Source organism: Pantherophis guttatus, chromosome 1 (assembly GCF_059756535.1).
Source record: "Pantherophis guttatus breed Tessera chromosome 1, ASM5975653v1, whole genome shotgun sequence".
Taxonomy (NCBI): Eukaryota; Metazoa; Chordata; class Lepidosauria; order Squamata; family Colubridae; genus Pantherophis; species Pantherophis guttatus.
In genome coordinates this window covers 307118505-307139950 of record NC_142063.1, presented here as the reverse complement: position 1 = coordinate 307139950, position 21446 = coordinate 307118505, and the positions used below count along the sequence as shown (strand labels likewise).

The 21446-nt window shown below is 37.0% G+C and overlaps 1 protein-coding gene across 2 annotated transcripts in view; it reads left to right on the top strand.

Moving 5' to 3' along the window:
* MERTK (MER proto-oncogene, tyrosine kinase) overlaps nucleotides 1-21446 on the top strand; it is a 67192-nt gene that overhangs the window by 19547 nt on the left and 26199 nt on the right. The window contains exons 8-13 of one of the 2 annotated variants that reach the window (XM_034427544.3): nucleotides 697-848; nucleotides 9924-10077; nucleotides 11835-11991; nucleotides 16503-16588; nucleotides 17969-18064; nucleotides 21356-21436. In XM_034427544.3, the coding sequence (XP_034283435.2) occupies nucleotides 697-848; nucleotides 9924-10077; nucleotides 11835-11991; nucleotides 16503-16588; nucleotides 17969-18064; nucleotides 21356-21436 (726 nt within the window). The remainder of the gene's footprint in view (nucleotides 1-696; nucleotides 849-9923; nucleotides 10078-11834; nucleotides 11992-16502; nucleotides 16589-17968; nucleotides 18065-21355; nucleotides 21437-21446) is intronic. The other variant, XM_087883255.1, reaches the window with a different exon arrangement.

Sequence of the window (21446 nt, the reverse complement as noted above, 5' to 3'; positions counted from 1 at the left end):
CTCTTTCTTCCTTAAATTTGTGTACTGAAATAAAGGTAGGGGCAAACGAAAATAAATGTGGTGTGAAATGAGATAGATGCATATTCCAATCTGTACAAACAAATCCCTGGGCTGATTGAATGCTCAGAGGCACTTTGTTCTATAGAGCAATATCCTCCTTCCTAGCCACAATTTTACATTTGATTACAATTGGTGGCTCATGCCAATGAGATCATTGGCAATAAGCAATGAGCCTCTCCTATTCCCATACCTGTGCCATGTTGTTAATATATGACTATCTGCAAAAACTTTCTAAAATGAAAATCTCTAACAAAACTCAACAAGATAATGACCTACAAGTAATTCTTTTGTCATTTACTTGCTTTTCTTTTTGAATGGTACATACTCCATTCCCCTGGATCTTTAGTACAAATTGTTCTTAATGAAAATATATGTTACGATTCTGCTATTATTCATAGAACTATAATTTAGGGAGGATTGAACATATAGAAAGGGATGTAGAAAAATACCTTATTTGTAAAAGGCAGCCTGCTAAAATTTGAATTTCTGTCAATCCCAGCAAGAATATCATTCCCCTCCCTTGGTCTAGAGAACCAAGCCAGTAAATATTGTTTTTATATCTGTTTGTTTTTTCTGTTTCCACCCAAAAGATTAATTAGTGTTTTTATTTTTTTGTATCTGTATTCTGTTCTTAAGCTCCATCTGCTCCTCCTTTGAATGTCACAATCTCTATAAATGAATCCAGTTCTTCAGTAATAGTCAAGTGGATTAAGCCTCCTGCTTCACAGATGAATGGCAAACTTCAGAGCTACAGGATCTCTCATGTATGGCAAACATCAGAACGATCTGTACGTATGAATTTATATTGATTAACTAGTCAACACTGGCTATCCCAAAGAAAGAATTTTTTTAAAAAACTTGGACAACCGCCAGCCTTTTAGGTGGCATAAAAATATCATGAATACAAGCTGTTTTATCAAGAATCACACTATATCCATCTAATTATGCCTTCTGTCATTAGCTACAGCTTTTTAAAATCTGAACCAAAGATCTTTTTCCTTTCCCTGCACTTGATCTTAGCCAAAAATCCAAGAAGCAAAAAAAAAAAGGAAAGCTTTACATGCTTTCTTATTTTGTGTGTCTCATGCTGTATGATATACAAGGAAATGATCAATCAGAAATTGTGTCAAGAACATAAACTACTCCTTTTCTCTCTTTCTGGTTACCTCCTTTTTGATTCTCTCTCAGAGATCCTCTTTCCACATAGAGCAACATACCTTGAAAAGAACAGATAGCTATATTATATAGAGTAATCAGACTTCCTACAAAAGAAGGACATGTCATCTTTTTTGTTCTCTTATCTCTGTCCAGCAGGCATGGCCTTAACATCAAATATTGTGCAGCTTTTTGAGTATCTCTTCCTGAGCAGTTTTTCTGCTTGGTGTAATGCTTCCCTAAGAAGTCCTAATTGCAAGTTAAGAAGCTCAGCTCTTTGACCTAATTACAGTTAGTCCTTGAGTTACAGTGGCAATTGAGACTAGAATTGCTGTCGTTAAGGGATGTGGTTGTAAAACACAACACTGTGACTGCATTCTTTAACGACAGCAATCCAGCAGCCCTGGTTGCCATGATAACCCCAGGGCACCTGGGTCATTAAGCAAGAAGAGATAGGAGTTCCAGATGAAGAGCATGGGGAGGGTACAGAGGTGTCACAGGCAGGTGCTAGGAAGTGCAGGCAGCCCAGTGGAGCCCACAGGTGGGTCAGGAAGAGCTATTGGGAGGTGGGGGAAGCTGGGAAGCATGAGGAGGCTGACTAGAAGCTCGTAGTCTGTAATCTCCTGGAGTGATTACAAAAGCGACTTGATAATTTCCCTCCCAGTTTCCCCATTGACTTTGCTTGTGGGAAGCTGGCAGGTAAGATTGCAAATGGCAATCAGGTGGCCAGATAATTTGTCATGTTACCATGGGGATACTGCAATAGCTACAATTTTGTGGATCAGTCGTAATTCCCCCTCATTCAATACCATCATAATTTTTAATGGTTGCTGAACAAGTAACCTGAAGACTATCTATAATTGTTTAGTACTTTCCAGGAGGTTTGCCTGCTGCCACAAATTGACAAGATCTTAATTTATTACATGGTGAAGGCTTTTGCCTCTTAATTGCTGTAGCAGATTTCTACAATTGAAAAATCAGTCTTATTGATGCTGGAAAAAGTAATTTCATATACATGCTGGCCTAAGTACTTTTTAAAAAAAAAAGTATTTTAAATTAAATTGTCCTTTGAATTAAATTGATTATACAAGTTCCCCCTACCTGGTTTATGGACTATTTCCTGAAGACTGGAACTTCCATCTCTAAGTCATAAGTGAGATCTCTCAATGCCATGCCCAATTCCATGATCTTTTTTGCTATGGTCATTAAGCAAATCACCATGGTCACTAAGTGAATCCAGCTTCCTTCATTGACCATGCTTGTCATAAACTGCCTGGAAAGATTACAAATGGTGATATATGACATTAGAAACTGTAACCATCATAAATATATGCTGGTTGCCCAGTTCCCAAATTGCTATCACATGACCATAGGGATGGTGTAATGGTCATAAGTGTGAGGACTGGTCATGTCACTTTTTTCTGTCTATCATAACTTTGAATGGTCACTAAATGAAAAGTCATAAATCAAGGATTACATGTATATCTTAGCCATCATAAAGGATATCATGGTGAATGATAGCTAACTTCTCTCATTTTATTTAGGTAGTCCCTGTTTTACAGGGAATTGTTTAGTATTACAGTAATCACATTCAGATTAGTGTTGACCTCTCCTTTAACTGTATAAACAGAAATGAATCCCTTTGCCATTGTGATTACAGTCATAAGATTGAGATTACAGTCCTATATTGCACCTAAGATTCATCATGGCCCACCTTTATAGGTATTGTAGGAAAATTCTGCAACAATGAATTTCTTCCTCTAGTAGCCTGGCGGGCCTATTCTGTTCCAGCTGTGGCTTTCAAACTATCTTCGAAGGCAGCATTATGATATATGCATGTATATCATAATGCAGTAATCCAGATACAAGAGGATAAGGATATACGTCACTGTTCACTTCCAGATGTGTTTTGATGTTGTGCTTTCCAAATAATGTTATTAAGCCATGTTGAGCCTGAAGATGTTGCGTAGCTGGGAATCTTCCTCCACAGACTCTTCATCTCTTGAGTGTGGCTACCTTCAGTATTGTGCTAAATGTGTTATACAACAGAGAAACAACAGCTTTGCTACAGAAATGAGATTTTCTGGATAAGTAAGGGGAACTTTTTAACTTTTCATTTCTTTACCCCAGATAACTTTATCTTAAAGTTACTTTTCTAATCCAAAAGTGTAGCACAGAAGATACATTGTACATTCATCAACGTGATATGAATATCTGCTCAGAGATTATCACACTGAGTTATTTAAATATGGTACATTTTCCATAAAAGATTATTTATGTTTGTTTTCTATAAAACGTTAGCTTTCTGTTCCCTTTTTAAGTAGTTCATTTTTAAGGATTTAGAAATCACAGCACAAAGATACTGAAATCAGCACAGTGGTGTTACGGTCTTCTGACCAGCACAGAGTAGAGACGCTAACTCAGCAACTTATATTACAGATGGTAAACTAAAGGTCACTTCCTGATCCTCAGAACAAGATATAAATCTGTGTGTCTAGCTTTCCCAATAAAATATGCAATGCCAAAACTTTTTCATATATGGATTTATCCTTTAATACAGTTCATCCCCAAATCCTTTTTTGCCTGATCAAAGATTAGACATTAACTGGGAATCAAACTGGACTGGCAACTGAAACTGATTTGGATGCTAGTGACAATTTAGTCTTCTCCATAACATTTAAATGCAAGTTTAGAGAATTCTGGGCAACTGTGTGTCACTTGTTCCCTCTCTGAAAAGGCTGCCCCATTCTCCAGTTAATAGGACTCAGCCAGAAGTATCCAATGCACAGAATCCAATGTTTTTGTCAAAAAAAAATGACAACAAGCATGATGTTGTTGTTACACTCATTTTGTCCTTTGCTTGTCCCTTGACCCCTTTTACGGACACTTTTGTGCTCAGCCTGCTCTCCAATGTAATAAAGTTATATCTGTTCTTTTTTTTTTTTTTCATCCTTAAGTAATAAGGTGAAGTCAGTGTAGGTGAAATATTTTTGAGTTTGCCTTTCCAAAGATTCAGTTGGTATTTAAGAAGAGGAAAAATGTATTAGGCAGCCTTCAATTTGAAACTGGGAAAAAAAGCTGCTGCTTTAAGGAGTCAATAACTTAGGGCAGTTAAAGTAGTAGCATTTTCTTTCAGATGACTGTTGTGAAAGAACCTATGTGAGTTCTGAAGCACTTCCTCCAAATCATTTTTAAAGCATGCACAATTCTTTCAGTTTCCCATTGTCTTCTGGATAGATAGATATAGTTCCAAACAGAGTTCTGAGCTCAAACCACTGTTTCTAAGAAACCAATCCCAAAGAAATTACATAATTTACAGTGGGTTACAGTGATGTGTGAAGCCAGTCATAAAGGTCTTTACTGTAACCACAATGGGATTTAGGTATAATGAAAAAGTCTTCATGTCCATTCTAAATTTTAAAAAATAGAGTTACCCAGAGTCACCTTATAGGAGAAATGGGCAGCATAAAAATTTAATAAATAAAGGACTTTCAGCTGACATTATGGCGATATCAGACACAGGGAATGGGTTTCCGTGTTCCCTGTGCTGAGTTCTCCCTGTATGTGGGTTCCAAGAGGAGCCAAAGCCGCCTTGTAGGGGCAGTGAAACTAAGGAGGGGGCGCCCTGAGAGATTGCAGGAGAGATCGCAACTCTCCTGCTGAACCTGGGCTTTTTTCCTTCTATGCCATGCCAAGGAGAAGAGGCAGCCTAAAGATGGCTGACACAAAGCTGGGACAGCCAAAAAACACCTAAGACTGTACTGGAGCGGAGTCGGTGAACAGTGTCTGGAACTGGGTGAGAAGAATCCTTTTTATTTAAAAGTCAACCCCAAAAGGATATCCAGGAAAAGAGAGGCTCACTGCTATTTTTAAAAGCAGTGATTTAACATTTTGAGAAGAATTTCAAAATTGAAGGAAAAAGAATCAAAGGGAGAAGGCAAAAATCTTTAAAAATACAGAACATTGGATTTCTAAATTGGACAGGAATTGTTTTGGATAGGCATTTCAAAATGCTGGAACTATTTACTTAAAAAACTAACATCACCTTTATATTTTGGATTGTTACCATTAAAATTGGATAAAACTAGTTAATATTGAAATTTGACTTAAGAGAGCCACCTGTTGACAAAAGAAAGGCATAACAGATTCTCAAAATCCTAGAAATACTTAGCTATTGGAGATTTAAACGTGAGAATAAGAAAGAATTATTATTAAAGTGACTCCTGAAGGCTACAACACAAGACTGAATTTATAGAGGGACTTATGAAGGTTCTGGAAAAAAAGTTAGGGACTATTCAGAGGAACAGGTCGATTAGCTTTGGGATATAAAGATTCATAAATATTGAACTTTTTGAGAAGTGACTTTAGGTTTGAATATATGGTTTTTGGATTATTGGTCAAAAGAAGGACAAAATAAAACTAAACAAGATGTTCCACCAGCAAGAAATGAGTAGAATTTGGGAAGAAACGGCATCGATAACTCAAAATATGAAGGATACTTTGACAAGAAGCTACAATGAGATTATGAATAAAATGCAAAGCATAGATGAAGAGCTGGAAAACATGATACAAAGGACAAGGAGTGACCAAGATGCCCAGGAAGAGGAGGAGCCAATTGAAAGAGTAGATGAAAAAACAGAACTGATAAACCAAGAATTAAAATGAGATGACAAGAAGGAGATAACAAAAATAATAATGACTGATGAAACAAGCCGAGGGGAGAGTATTTTAAGGGAATTAAAAAAGGAACTGGAGTTGCAAGAAGACTGTTTTGGAAGAGAGATAGGGGCAAGAGTAGACATTTTGAAAATTAGACAATGGAATAGGGCAGAGAAGGGAAAAATATTTAAAATCTACGCACCTTTTGCCGCGCTTTCAAGACTTTCCTATTTCAACAGGCCGGCCTGGCCTAACTTTTTCTTTTCCCTTTTTAATTCAAATGATGAATTTTAAATTTGTCTTAAAAACATTAGGGTTGTTTAAATTGTCACGGGCCAAATTATTTAATCAGATTTTATACTGTTTTTAAATTTTGTAATTTATGTGTTTTATCTGGCTGTTCACCGCCCTGAGTCCTGCGGGAGTAGGGCGGTATATAAATCTAATAAAATAAAAATAAATAAAATAAAATGATTGGTCAAGATGTGGAAGTAGATAGAGATAAAGATCCAAGAGCGGAATATGGGAGGCAAGCTAATTAACAAACAATTAAAGCTTTAAAGCAGGCAAGAGACAATGGATAGAAAGGGAATATTTTTAAATATAATACTGGCATAATTAAAAGTTAGAATAAGGAGGGAAACTAGAGGGGGGATTAATGGAATACACATTTTTATATAATAAGAGAAGTAATAACAGGGAAAATCAGAACTTGAACAATGGTATTATTAAGCATGCTTGAATAATATGGTGATTGGCATAAAAATAACATATTGAAATATTGAATAATTAAATAATGGAAGATTATAACTTAACATAAATATGTGTATTATTATTAGAACTATACAAGCCTGCTAAATGTAACAAATATGATTAATAATATTTTATTTGTAGTAAAAGGAATGACACTTAGAATATGGTGATTGGCATAAAAATAACATATTGAAATAATGAATAACTAAATAATGAAAGATTATAACTTAACCAAAATATGTGTACTATTACCAGAACTATATAAGCTTGTCAAATGTAGTAAATATGATGAATATTATTTTATTTGTACTAAAATATAAGACCCTCAGATGGCCACACTGTTCACGCATTGATATGTTTGTAAAAAAATAATTAAAAACTTGAAAAAAATTAATAAATAAAATAGATAAAAAATTATAAATTATTTGTAAAAAATTATCTATAGTGGATGATAAATACTTTATTTTGCACTCTTACAGAGGGATATATCTTACTGAACATAGCAGAACTTAATTTTGAATTAACATTCACCATAAAAGGATATTTTATCACTATACCTTATGAAATTATTCTGAATGCGATTATTTAAATTGACATAACCTACTTATTCCCATTTTGTCATACTTTTCCTGATAATCCCAGCCTATCCTTTTTTTTTTTTTAACTTATTCTCCTTTTTGAAATATCTTTGATAAATTATGTTATGTCTGGTAACCCTTATGACTTTTGCTGACCATGACTGAATGACAGGCTGTTAAGGATCTGTTTAAAGATAAGGGATGAGATATGGATGAAGAGATTATTTGCTACATTTTACAAGAAGTTTGTTAAAGTTGTTAAAATCATTGAGACTTGTGATAAAGGGGAAGTCACAACATACCTTCCTTCTTCCTCCTCCTATTTTCCCCACAATTTCCCCAACTCTATTTGGGAGCTGAGGTGGACTGAGAGAGAGAGAGACTCACCCAAGGTCATCCAGCCAGCTTTCATGCCTGAGGCAGGACAGGAATTCAGTCTCCTAGGTTTTAGCCTAGTAGCTTAACCATTAGATCAAACTGGCTTTTTAATTTTTTTATACTTTGTATTAGTTTTTAATCTGTATAACTGTAATCTTAAATAAAATTATTTATATAAAAAACGAATTCATTTTCTCAGAGTTGCAGCCTTAGTAATTTTTTCTTAGTTCCTATTTACAGAGAATTTTTATACCAGCTTTATCCCTCAACTATGTTATCATACTAAACTAGTCTGTCAGCTGCATTATGAGTCACAGAAAATGTGGAGGGTGACAATTTACTAGGTGACAATTTACTAGGAGGTGGTACCTACAAGTACTGTGTTTTTTCCCCTGTTCTTCAGCTGATTCATAGGCTCTACAGGAAATTTCCAGGAATAGAAATTTATTTCAAGTTGGGTGTGCTAATGCTATCAGATGGAACCCACATCTCGTTGACAAAATGATGCCTAAATTTGCAGGTTTTTTTCTGTTTGATGCTATTATGACTGCAAGTAGATGAAAGTAGATGAAATCTCCAAATACTAATTTCATCACAAAAGACATTCCATCAGGATGATATTTAAGACAGACAAAAGATATTAAATATTTATTTGATTCCATTGAAATCACAAATTTAGTAGGTAGTACTTGTTGAAATAATATTTTCATTGACTATTTATACAGTATTAACCTTTTTGAGATTTTCAGGTCATTAGTGTTGTGGCCCATCGGCTGCCAGCAGAGCTAGCAGCAGAGTCAGACGAGGGGGAGCCTGGGCCCGCTTCAGAGCCTTTGGAAAGCTCTGATGAGGAAATAGAATCAGAGACAGATGCAGAACTGGAGCCTTCTGTCTGTCCCCTGGTGGAGACAGCTGTATTGGGGCCTGAGCTGAGTGAGGGGGAGGAACAGATGGGACCTATCCCAGATGTGCATATGCGTAGAGAGGAGAGGCGAGCAATGGAAGGCAATAAACTGGCTCTCAGGGAAAAGAAGTCATAGACACTAGCAAGCCCTTCCCTGGCTGGGAAATAAATAGTAGGGGTTTGGAAGTGGCCTGTTGTTGCAGACAACCATTCGTTTTCCCATGTACATCAATCAAGTCAGATTCTTTTCTTAGGACCAGGTTTTTTGAGACTAATTGCTTTATATTTGAGGTGCCAATGGAGTCTCCCTGCTGGGAAATAATAGGTAATGAATTTGCCTCAGCCAGTGTGAACAGGGACTATTTCTCCTTGGCCTAATCATTGAAGAACTTTTTATCTTGAGTTCTCATGTGAACCGAGACTATTCGTGTCCTGTTTCAGAAGGGGAAAAGACTTTCATTTGTGAGTAATTATTTTTGGTTTGGTCTATCCAACGTGAATAAAGATTGTTCCTATCCTGTTTTAAAAGGGGGGTTGTTTTACTCATGAATATATGGTTTCTCATTCCTTGCAAAGGTTGGGTCAGAACAATTAGTAAGTATTCTTGCCAATTTCATCTTGTCCATGTGTAGATAAGAGTAAGTCCTATTTTGCTCACTTGGACTTTTTCTCAAGTAAGTAGGCAGAGATTGCACACTATTCCAGGAGCTTAATCAAACGATTGTGGGCAAATATTGTTATTATGATATTAAGTTGTCTTAGGACTCCCCACAGATTTGCCTGCCCAATTTCTTTTTTTTTCTTCTCTTTTCTATTTTGTAGAAATTAATTCTATTACTTTTTGCTTCTTTTTAAAACAATACACCAAGGATCAGTTTAAATGACACATCAGTTCTAAACCATCAGGGATTACACAATTAGCATGATGGAAGCAAACAAGAGATTTTTGTTTTTGTAATAGGCAGGGAAGAAGACTGAGCATGGAAATATTAAAAAAAATCAATTGTACAAACTGCTTCCTACAATGTGCTTTGTTTGTTTTTGTGTTAAATTACACTTTCTTATTATTTTGTCTGCCAGTCAGATGACAGATTTGTAATGAGTTAATCTGATCATCCACAGCTGTTTATTGTTTACAATGGTGTGTGTGTGTGTGTGTGTGTGTGTGTAATTTAGCATGGGTTCCAAACTGCAGTAAAATGGATTTAAATAACATTGTCAACTTTTTAATTGTTCCTATCTAGTGCTTGAAGTACTATAGTTACCAAGACAGTTACTGTACATAAATATATACATATTGTGCTGGTATTAGCAAGTGTCTTGTTACGCTTATTTGTAAGTAAATAAAGGCAAAAGTTTATTTGCAAATCTGTCAGGTACCTATGAAACTTGTCCACTAGATACTGGTAAAATAAAAATTATTTTTCTCTTCACAGAAGAATTACTCTTTTTCTACCAATAAAGATACAAATTTCATCCATTTTCCATTTATGGCTACAAATGTCACCTGCATAGTGCAAGTAGCTGCTGTCACTAATGGTGGAGTTGGGCCGTTCAGCGACCCTGTAGCAGTGTTCATTCCAAGCAATGGTAAGTCAGATTAATACAGTGATATGACTTAACTTATCAAAAACTTTATTTTTGCACTACAAAAATAGTGCAAAATAAAGTTGTTGAAATTCTAGTCATGTAGCCACAGGGTAACAATAGAACACTAGCTTTTTATATGGAAAGCTCCAAATTGAGTATAAATTGAAATTCTCAGTATCTATACTGCTATAGTCAGTGATCTGTTTTACAGGAAGTTTCCAAGAAAACACATGTTAGAAAAGCCATATAGATTAGGTCCAGGAAATGAGAAACTGCTTTAAAATTGTATTGAATTTTATGAGGGGAAAGTGTCCTCGGCATATGTGTATGTGCTTGTGTGTGTGCGTGCATACACATGCGTACTACACACATGGACATTTTCAAGTCAATCTTGATTCCTGGCAACACCTGGACAACTCTTTGTAGTTTTCCTGGCAAGATTTTTGAAGTGGCTTGCCATTGTCATTTTCCTAGGGCAGAGAGGGAATAACTGGCCCAAGTTTATTCAATTGGCTTCATGAGTAAGGTTGCACTTGAACTCACAGTGTCCTATTTTGTAGCTTGGTGCCACTGTTTCCTTATGTGGTTTCCTGGATATTTTGGTGTTGAAATTTTGGAATTTGGAATCCGCAGGTTAGAACAGAGATGCCAAATATTGAGATTAGGGCCTGTAGCTGATGTTAAACCACTGGCTGAAGGTCCAGTTCTTCCAATTGGGATTACTGTAATGATGACTGATAATAGCCCCTTAAATTGGAACAGTGTCAAAGAACAAAACTAATAACTTGTGAGTAACTATCAGAGTTTCTGTGAATTTGGGGCTATGACTATACCAAATATACACTTCTCCAAAAAATTTAAAATGTTGAATTTCAACCAGCAATGAATACTTTGTCACCCATAGATTTGGGTGACAAAGGTTTTTGGGAAACAGTCAAATTCCCAATTTCCTCACCAATATTCTCCAAACTAATGAAAGCTTTTTTCTGGGCAAGGCATAACATTTTCCCTTCAGCGTTACTAAAGAGAAGATGTTCTAAAATTCCATTTGAGACATATTTTTTCCCATGTGGAACTAGAGCTGTCCAATCCATGTTATTTTATTTTATTATTAGACAATCAATGAATCCTTGGATAGTTGTTTCAGAGATTCATCCTTATCGGATTCTTCAGTGCCTTCAACAATGCATTTGAAAAGTTGGGATACATGATTTATGTTTTATAAATGTTTTATAAAAGTTACCAAAGTTCAATTCCATAGAGACATAGGTCCCAGTTTTTTAATGAATTCTGTGCATTAAGTACTTGGTTCAAAACATGTTGCACTAAGATGCACTGTTTTGCCCAGTTAAAAGCTACAGGAATAATAGTTTTGGATCTACAGGAATTTTTGTAATATCTGTATTTTACTTTTTTTTTACATTAGTATCCTGGGCAATCTGACAATACTCATATATTCAACCTTTTTTCAGATATCAAATCATTTATAATTCAGACCATACCAAAATATTGTGCAGCAGCTATGAAAATCAGACATCAATTCCACAGTTATAACATACTTTTCATATCAACTATCACATTTGTCTTCAGTCCTCTCCTTTTCATTGTTTTAGTTATACCTTTTATTTCTAACTTTTTGGTTATAATGAGGATCCCTTTCTTCCGTGAATTTCCAAATAATGCTTCTTTCCCCCCTCCCCCCCAACTATAACAAGATGGCAGTCTCCTTTTCTCTGTAACTTGTCTTATTCTTATAGGTTTGATATCTGTTGCACCTTCTACAACACTAGAATCTAGAAATACAGATTCACTTACAATAGTCCTTGGATTTATATGTGGAGTTGCCATCATTGGACTAATCCTGTACATATCTGTGATTATCAGGAAAAAAATTACAGAAGAGATCAAATTTGGGTAAGTGCCTAACCAAAAACCAGGTTAGTAAACTCAATCCCCGATATATGGTTTCTAAAATGTAATTCAGGTATCAATCTGCAGTTCTTTGACGGGTGATAGGGCACTTGTGGCAAACAATTCCCCAGACAGCTGATATTTATGTCCATCTTCCATGGTCAAATGGATCAGCTTCATGTAGAGTTGCATTTTCTAACCAAAGAATCATGATAATTAAAATACAATATATTTTGAGAGTAAGATTACAAGTAGCTGATTCTCAGTGTTTGCAATTCCCTATGGCAAAAATTACGGCGTAACTCTGTACTAAGCAGGATCTTTGAATAAAGTTCAGTGTAGTTAATTATTATCTAAAGTTTGCTTTAAAATTCAGGCTTGGCCCAAGACTAATTATTGAGCTGCAGTCCAATGTAAGTTCTGTTTTGAATATAGTGGAACTTCTTCTGTGTAATCACATTCAGTGCTATGAGTAATTACCTAAGGGTGTCATGCTAGTGTATTGGAAATAACAATGACATAACTAAACATGATGAATGACTCCAAAGATTGTTCTTTGGAGGCTAAAGTTCTTTGAAAGTTAAGTGTGGTTAAAAAATCAGATTTATATGGCAGCATGACAGTATCATGTCTGTTCAAATGTATATTTCAGATTACTACACTAACAACTACAGGTTGTGAGCACTGTTTTACTTTTCATTTACTAAAATCACTAAGATTGGAATAAGATGAATGCTGCTTTAATGATGCTTGAAAAAGTAGTAACAGAAAATACAGGATGGGAATTCATATAATCAGCAAGTTTAGATAACAGAGGTCCTGCTGTGCAGAATGTTTGTGAAGCATGATTCATTTGTGCATGGGATTAGAAACAGCTTTGTGCACACTAAGTAACTTAATCTCTCTTTGTTACTTTCACTGCAAAATACTTCATACAAACTCTGTAAACTCTTGATCTTTTTATTCCATTTTCTCAAATTTATGTCCCCTTCACTAAATTGGCGAGATGTATATGTTTGGTTAGGCATTGTTTGGTCTAGTGGTCTAGATCAACGGTCACCAACTGGTGGTACCTGGACCACTGGTGGTCCGCGAGAAAATTTTGGTGGTTCACAGTGCACCCGGGTGGAGGAGCTGCTCCGGGATGATCAATGGGCCAGTCCTGTGACTAGAGTTCTGGAATATGGGACCGGCTAGGCAGCTCATGGTGGGGCTGGAAATCTCCGCCGTAGAGGGTGGTACATGCAAAGTGCAACTTTGCAGGTGGTACAACAAGGAGTAGTGCAGCCCTTGCCAGCCAGAACGAGGTAACGGTGCTATTGCGGCGGAGGGGGTGGCGGCACAGGCAGGCCGAAGCAATGGGTGGCGGCAATCCATGGCTCTTTCATCCCCCTGCTGTGGCTCCCTGTCGGCTGAACCCACCAGTTGCTGGCTCCACCCCTCACCCTCCCCTCCCAGTCACACCTGGCCTGGCCTGAGAAGGTAAGGGTGGGGGATGGAGACTCGCTCCATATTTCAGAGTGGGAGCGAAGCGCCCCTGTACTTGCTTCATCTCTTGCACTTCTTCTGGCCCTTTGGGTGCTGCTCGCACCTCGGTCATTCGGAGAGACGCATAACTTCCTCTCCACCCCAAGACACTGGCCTGGCCGTTTCTCTCTGTTGCTGCTGTTGAGTCCTTAATTAGTGTTCTTAAGACTATTGTTATGCGAACAAATGAGAAACCTTGGCTGTATGTGTGATGTTGAAGGTGAGAAACACTGCTTTTGTGATGTTGAAGGTGAGAAGTGCTGCCATATCGCTCAGGCGATGTGGCAGCACTTACTATAGCAAGAGTAATTTGCGACGTGCTATAAAAACAGCAAAGCAGGCCTGAGGTCAGAAAGTACAGAATTTTTTTCAAGATCCTATGGACCATAGGCGCATCTGGCAAGGTATCCAGGTTATTACTGACTATATGGCAGCTTCCCTGACATGTAAGAGTGACATAAATTTTCTAAATAAGCTAAAAATGTTTTTGGACAATTTGAGGCCTCAAATAACATTCCAGCAAGAAAGGCTGTTCCACTTCCTGATGAATAGGTGCTCAGGATTAATACAACTGCCGTTTAGGTCCTGCAAAAGTCAATATACGAAAGGCTGTGGGTCCCGATAATATCCCTGGGCGAATATTTAAGGAGTGTTTTGACCAGCTGGCTCTTACAGACATCTTCAATCTTTCACTGCATTAGACCATGGTTCCATCATGTTTTAAGATTGCAATCATTGTACCAGTCTCCAAAAAAATCTATAATTACATGCCTTAGGGATTACCATCCAGTTGCTCTCACTTCTATTATGATGAAGTGTTTTGAAAGATTGGTAAAGGACTATATTGTTTCATGACTTCCCCCTACATTTGACTCATTACAGTTTGCTTATCGTAAGAACTGCTCTATAGATGATGCACTTTCTTGGGTGCTTCATCTTAATTTGGCACACCTGGAGGAGAAGAATACTCGTGTGCAAATGCTGTTTCTTGATTTTAGTTTGGTGTAAAACACAATCATTCCTCAGCATTTGGTGAACAAACTGGACCTATTAGCTTTTAATACTTCTTTATGTAACTGGATACTTGATTTCCTTATTGATAGGCCCCAGTTTGTGCAAGTTGGAAGAAAAGTTTCCAATTTCATCTCCTTGAGTACGGGTTCTATGAGTAATTATAAACCATGAAGTAATTTGCCCACATTTAACTCAGGCAACCAAAGAGGCTTATGCTACCTTAGTAATTTATTTTTGCATTATCTTTATTAGGCCTGGTTCTTCTGTTTCAAGTACATTTGTATTTTCGGGGCAAATGTACACATAGATGTAGGAAATCTTAGCACTGAAATCAGGAAGTATTACATCAAATACAGAAGGGGTACAGTAATAAAACTTAGAAGTATGTAAAATAATTACAGATAGCACTAAAAAAAATCCTTGACAAACATCCTGGTATTGACAAATTATAATGTGGTGAATCAGCTTTCAAATATGACGGGTTATATCCTGTTTTTAGCACATAAATTTTTGATCTCTAATCTTTTCCAAAATGGGAGGGAACCACTTTCGGTTACATTTTGTGAAGATTGTTTTATATGAGCAACAAAGACTTATTGTAATCTCAGTTCACAAACCTTGTGATCAGTTCTTGCCTTTTCCTTTTTAAACTTTTGAAAAAACTAGCTGTTCTAAATGTACCAAGAATATTTTTTCATAGCATGCTTCTGGAAATTTAGCTCTGCTGAGAACTTACTGCAAAAACATTTTTATTTCTTTAGAGCAGCATTTCTCAACCTAAGGCCCTTTAAGATGTGCAATTCCCAGAGCAAATTCCCTTTGTTAGAATATGGTACATTATCACATTTTAAATCCTACTGTAGGTTACCTTATTTAAGTATAAATGTAGCTCTTTTTCGGAGCATGATTCTCTAATAAGAAAGATGGTGCCTAGAATTTTATATCATGTGAACAAACTTTTATTCATGCAGTTCATCTTTCACTTTCCTTCTTCTTTAATCCCAGAGTATTTTGCCACCCAGATTGTGCCCTGAAGAAGATTTGAGGGCAATGACAATAAATGTAGGCAGAGGAAATGGCTCTTACTCCCTGTGCCCAGTTGCTGAAGCTGTTTTGTTGACCGAAGAAATTAAGGGAATATAACCTATTAAAACACCATCTATATATTAGATGTATATTTCCTTCCCATTCAGTAGATTGAATTTGTGAAATGCGGGTGTTTTTAAATTCTGTTTGTTGGACTAGGCTTTCTTTTTAGTATGTCACAAAAAGTTCCTTTTGAGTGCACTGGATATGCTGACTCAAGGAATGGTGATCTCAGTTTATTTGGGTATTTCCTTCCTGGGGCTAAGAGTAGTTGGAGAGGAGGGAATGAGTTTAATTGGACCATGGACAGAAGGGGAAGGAAGGAGAATGTGCTTTTTGTGAGGGGTAATCCTGAAACTACTTCTCCACTGACAGTTTTTAAAATAGAACCTCAATTGCGTTAACTGTCTTGGCCTCTTTATTTTTTAGAAGCTCTGGTTTCTTTTTAAAATGTTGCAACTGTAAGTCATGAGAGGGAAATTAAGTATGAAAATGAAAGTTTTAGGTAGTACATTGCTATTAATGAACACCATTTTCAAAATGAGTATTTAAAGTAATTTTCCACTTCACCAAAATAGTTGAATGACTCAGCCTTTCTTTTATATGGGAGATAAGTGTAATTATTGAATGTTTATAGAGATAAAAGAAGGGAAACAAGTATATAACTCAGTCAGGGGAAAAAATGAAACATGACTGGAAAAGCTAGAATTTCCTTTCCTTTTTCATTGTTTCGATTCAACCTGAGCCAAACACCTGCCCATAGTAATCCCAAAGGAAGATAATAATTGCTCATAAGGCAGCTGCAATCTCCATACCCCCAATTCCTAAAGAATTCACAGGAATAAAGCTATGATGGCATTATCATATTGTGTTTCTTTCCCCACCAGGTATGCTTTTAGCAGACAAGAGACAGAACTGGCTGTAAATTACAGAGTCAAGAAATCTTATGGCCGCAGAACTGTGGAACTGACATGTAAGTTTTAGATAGGTGTTACAATCCTTTATGGGAAGAGAGGAAGGGAGACCGTTTATAAAACAGAGCATGTAAGATGAAGGAGAATTATGCATAAATACATATTCACACACACACACACTATAGAAGAGAATAAATTCAGGGATGAACTGTGAAGTCCTTGATGCTTTCTGAGCTTGGTTGTTTGCTCACCCGTCAATAGACATATGAAGATAAACCACATTTACTGACCATTCAAAAGAGGCAATTAAAAGAGCTGAGAAGGAAACTAAATGACACATCCTCTCCAGCAGCCTACACCCAGATAAGCAGGAATTAACACTAGACAAACAAACAAGCAGAAAACAATACCCTAATCAAGAAACTATCAAGGAGAAAACCACACCCCTGCTCCGTTTTTGGTTCCAGGAGGCTTCAGGGAGGCCTGCTAGCTTCAAAATGGGTCACTCGTACATGTGTGTGGAGCAGGGGGAGTGTGAGGGGTTACACGCACATGCGTGGGGCCTGCGGGGGGGCATTACATTATGGGTGTTGGCACATGTGTGCATGCTGTCGCGCGGGCACGCTTTCGGCACCCGAGGAAAAAAAGGCTCGCCATCACTGCAATAGAACATTCAATTTCTTTTCTGGATCCACTTTTTTGGAAATGTTCCAACAGTTTTCTAGAAGTAAATATTTTGGGGGGGGGGAAAGGCAATTGTTCATGGTGTTCCATTGGTGGCTTTCTCCTGCAAAATCAGTCATAGCTAGAGAGACTGTAATTTTTCATATTGCATGTAGAGAAAACCTCTTACTTGAATGCATTGTCCCAAGAAAATTTACTATACATAATGCATTGGAAAGAATCTTTCTTCCTTAATAATCAGGCTTTCTGTAAGAAGAAAAGCTTCCTATCTCGTAAGGATGAAATATTTAATTCATAGGCAACCTAAAGTAATATAATGAAAATTTGTGTAGTACTGGAGACATTTGTACCCATATGTTGAATAGCTCTAAATCAGGGGTGTCAAATTCAAGGCCTGCGGGCCACATTCGGCCTGCAGGGTGCTTAGATCTGGCTACCCTGGAAACAGCGAAGGATTGGCCCATAGTGCCTCTGCCAGTGAAAACAGAGCTCGGGCCACCATAGGTGCCCCCGACATGAGTGATGTTGAGCTGGCCATGCCCACTCTGGCCACGCCCACCCAGCCCCCCAAGGTCAAACACAACCCTGATGCTGCCCTCAATGAAATTGAGTTTGACACCCCTGCTCTAAATTAATCATAAAATAGCAATTTTCTACTGCAGGATTTGATGGTGTCTTCCCGTACAAAGTATGCAATCAGGAAACCCATATAGTAAACATGTATCTCATATCTCATTTGTGCATTACTTTCCCAGTGGGTAACCTAGGAGTAAGTGAAGAACTTCAGGAAAAACTACAGGATGTTATGATTGTCCGGAACAACTTGGCCCTAGGAAAAATCTTGGGAGAAGGTAAGTACCATCCATCTATACAGTTGTCATAACTGTCAAGCAAGACATCTTTCCTCACCCTGCATAAGATGAGTCAAGCTTATGGTAAAAGCATTTCATTTGCAAACCAACTCCCTTAGAGTATTACCAGTCAAATATGTTCTAAAGAACAGCTTGTATTAAACAAAATAGGCAGGAGCCTTGTAAATTAAAAAAAATATTTTTAGTGTATCACTTAGTATGTTAATTTATTATAGTCATAGCCCAGAGCAACTTATATATAAAATAATAATAAAACAAATACTTAAAAATTGAAATATTACTAAAAATAGCAAAATGCAGAAAATTTTCTTAACTTCAAACAATATTCACACTTTCCCCAAAATCAGTGATTTATGTTCCGCTGTAGTCAAGATTCAGAATCTGACTAGACTTTCAGCTGATGGATATTTTCAGTCCCACTCAAATATCTCTATAAAAGAAGCAGTGCAGCAGGACATGACCTACAGTTTGAATTTCCTTATTGCCATATGGTAGAGATGCTGTTCTTTAGAAATATTGCAAAACCTCCCTGCCAAATAAACAATGGGAAGGGAATTAGAGCTGGCCAATATAATATCTCTTCTGGTATCTTTGAAGACAATATTAAACAAATATTGGGCAATTTTTTTCTGGTATCACTGGAAGAAAGTAAAATGGGCACAGGCTGAAATTATGTTGGAGGTCAGTATCTTTAGTATGTTGACATGGTCTGATCAAAATCCATTAAGATTATGCAATAGGTCAAAATTCACAATTCCCTAGGTTGGCATTAAGTGATTTCCACCAGGAAAAATGAAATTTATCTTTAAATGATCAAAAAAAACCCCAACTAATTAAGAATTAATTTAAGGTAATAGCTAATACAGTACATACATTTTGCACAGTTTCAATTGATACTATTTCAGTGTCAGGGCAAAGTCACATACAGGACTTATTGATGTTCAACTTAAACATACGATGAGGCTAATTACTGGGTGCATAAAATCTATACCTAGTTACTGGCTACCAGTTCTTAGTCACATACTTTTCCCCGTACTTAAGACAACAAGAAGCTCTCATTCGGGAGTATAGTAAGATCCTGTTAAATTCCTCTTTACCCATTCATGGCTATATTCCTGATCTCTTAACATGCCGATTAACGTCAAGAAACCCACCACTCTTGACAGCGCTTAAGCTGCTGGCCGATCATCAGAACACCACACAAAAGTGGATGCAAGCGTGGAGTAGCTATTCCCCCCAAGATATTTCTGAGCATATTAATCCTAATAGTATACCTCCAGGATTTAATTTACCCCGACACATATGGGTGACATACAATAGAATTAGAATGGCTCATGGGGTGTGTGCCGACTCCTTGTATAAATGGGGAAAGTCACCTTCAGCACAATGTGATTGCGGGGGCCCCCAACAGACTATCCAACATATAGTGAGGGAATGCTTTAACAGAAGGTATCCAGGAGATTTTAGGGACTTCCTCTGCGTAACAACGACAGCTACTGACTGGATCTCCAAACTCGACATTAAACTCTGAAATGTTATTTTTGTTTTCCTCTTAGGTTTCTTACTGCTTTTTTAAAAATTGTTTTAATTGTTTTAACCTGTAAAAATGACGTGTTTTAATATTGTGTGTGACCAGCCATACGCTAAATAAATAGTAAATCAGGGCAAAGGATGAGTTTGGAACTCATTGTGGAACCAAAAAGATGTTCTTTAAAAAAAAAACTTTCAAGGGTTTCTAATGCCTGCTTATAAAATAGCTATAAGGCAGGGGTGGGTTCCAAATCCCGTTGCTACCAGTTCATGTGTGTGCACAGTGCTTCTGCGCATGTGCAGAAGCATCCGGGGAAGTGGGCGGAGCCTCCCGCTGCCACTGCTACTGGTTTGCTTGATCCGGTGCGAACCGGTAGCAACCCACCACTGCTATAAGGTAGCTGTGGTATTACGCTAGCTTCAAACACTTTTAGCCCACTTCATTATATAATTACTTCCTTTGTACAGACAAACTTTAAGAGGCCAACTAGACTTTTTTTCACCATCTCTTTTAAAGATTAAATCTGAGCCTTCTAAGTGCCTGTAGCATGGAAAACAATTCTGAGAAATGTAAAAATCAGAACCTGTTCAGTAACATTCTTTCTCCTGTTGCCATCTTTGTTTATATCTAAGAGGTCTCTTTGAAAATATCATAATTTCCATTTTGATAGACAAAAATTAGGTTATTTTCCATGCTAGAGGGGGCAGCTGATCCAAATAGTATCTGTTATATATAATGTTGAGATAATGGCTGCACCATCTTCATAAAAAAAACTTTATATGAAAGTGATGTCAAATGAGGCTTATATAACTTCTAAAATGTTGTAAATGTATTCCTTTAAGATTACAGTTCAAGATTTCGTTCAAGTATAGAACTTTATTAACTCTCACATGACTCTTTGTAACTTATATGGTACAAAGTATTGTACAGTACTAATCTTTTCATTTCTAGGTAATAAATATTTAAATGTCATTAACCCAGTCACTCTGATAGTTTGGAGTCCTAACTGAAGACAAACTTCTAACTCCTATCAGACCCATCCTTCTATCCATTCCCCTCTCCAAATCCTTTTTCCATACGTTCTGCTCATTTGCAACATCTAGTAATACTGTCAATAATACAAGGAGCCTTGGTAGTACAGTGGTTTAATGCACCCTGTTATTAACACAGCTGCCTGCAATTTCTGCAGGTTCGAATCTTACCAGGCTCAAGGTTGACTCAGCCTTCCATCCTTTCTAAGGTAGGTTAAATGAGGACCCAGTTTGTGGGGGCAATAAGCTGACTTTGTATAAATATACAAAAGTATGAAGGCTATTGCTTAACGCATTGTAAGCCGTCCTGAGTCTCCAGAGAAGGGCGGCATATAAATCAATTTTTTTTAAAAAAAAAAAGTGAAGATATCTATCACACTGGATTGACCCTTTAACAGTTTTCAATGCATGCCCAGATTTGCAGTTTGAGTTTGTAGAAGATCATTAATGGCCATGGTAGAGATTACGATCATTTATATCCTTTTCGCCAATGTTCCAGTGCAGCTTTTACCTTTGTTTTTCCTGTGAATGTATGTAATCTCAGGGATTAGATAGCTTGATAACATGAGGTAAGTATGCTTCACCAAGCAGCTGAGCCTATCCCCATTAGTTCTTTGTTGATCTGAAGAATCCTCTCACTCTTGCTAACTACATTTTGAAATGGGATTTTATGTATGGAGATAAACATGGTATTATTTCTCCATTTAGGTGAATTTGGATCAGTCATGGAAGGGAGTCTCAGTAATCCTGATGGAACCACTCAGAAAGTTGCTGTGAAAACAATGAAATGTAAGTATTA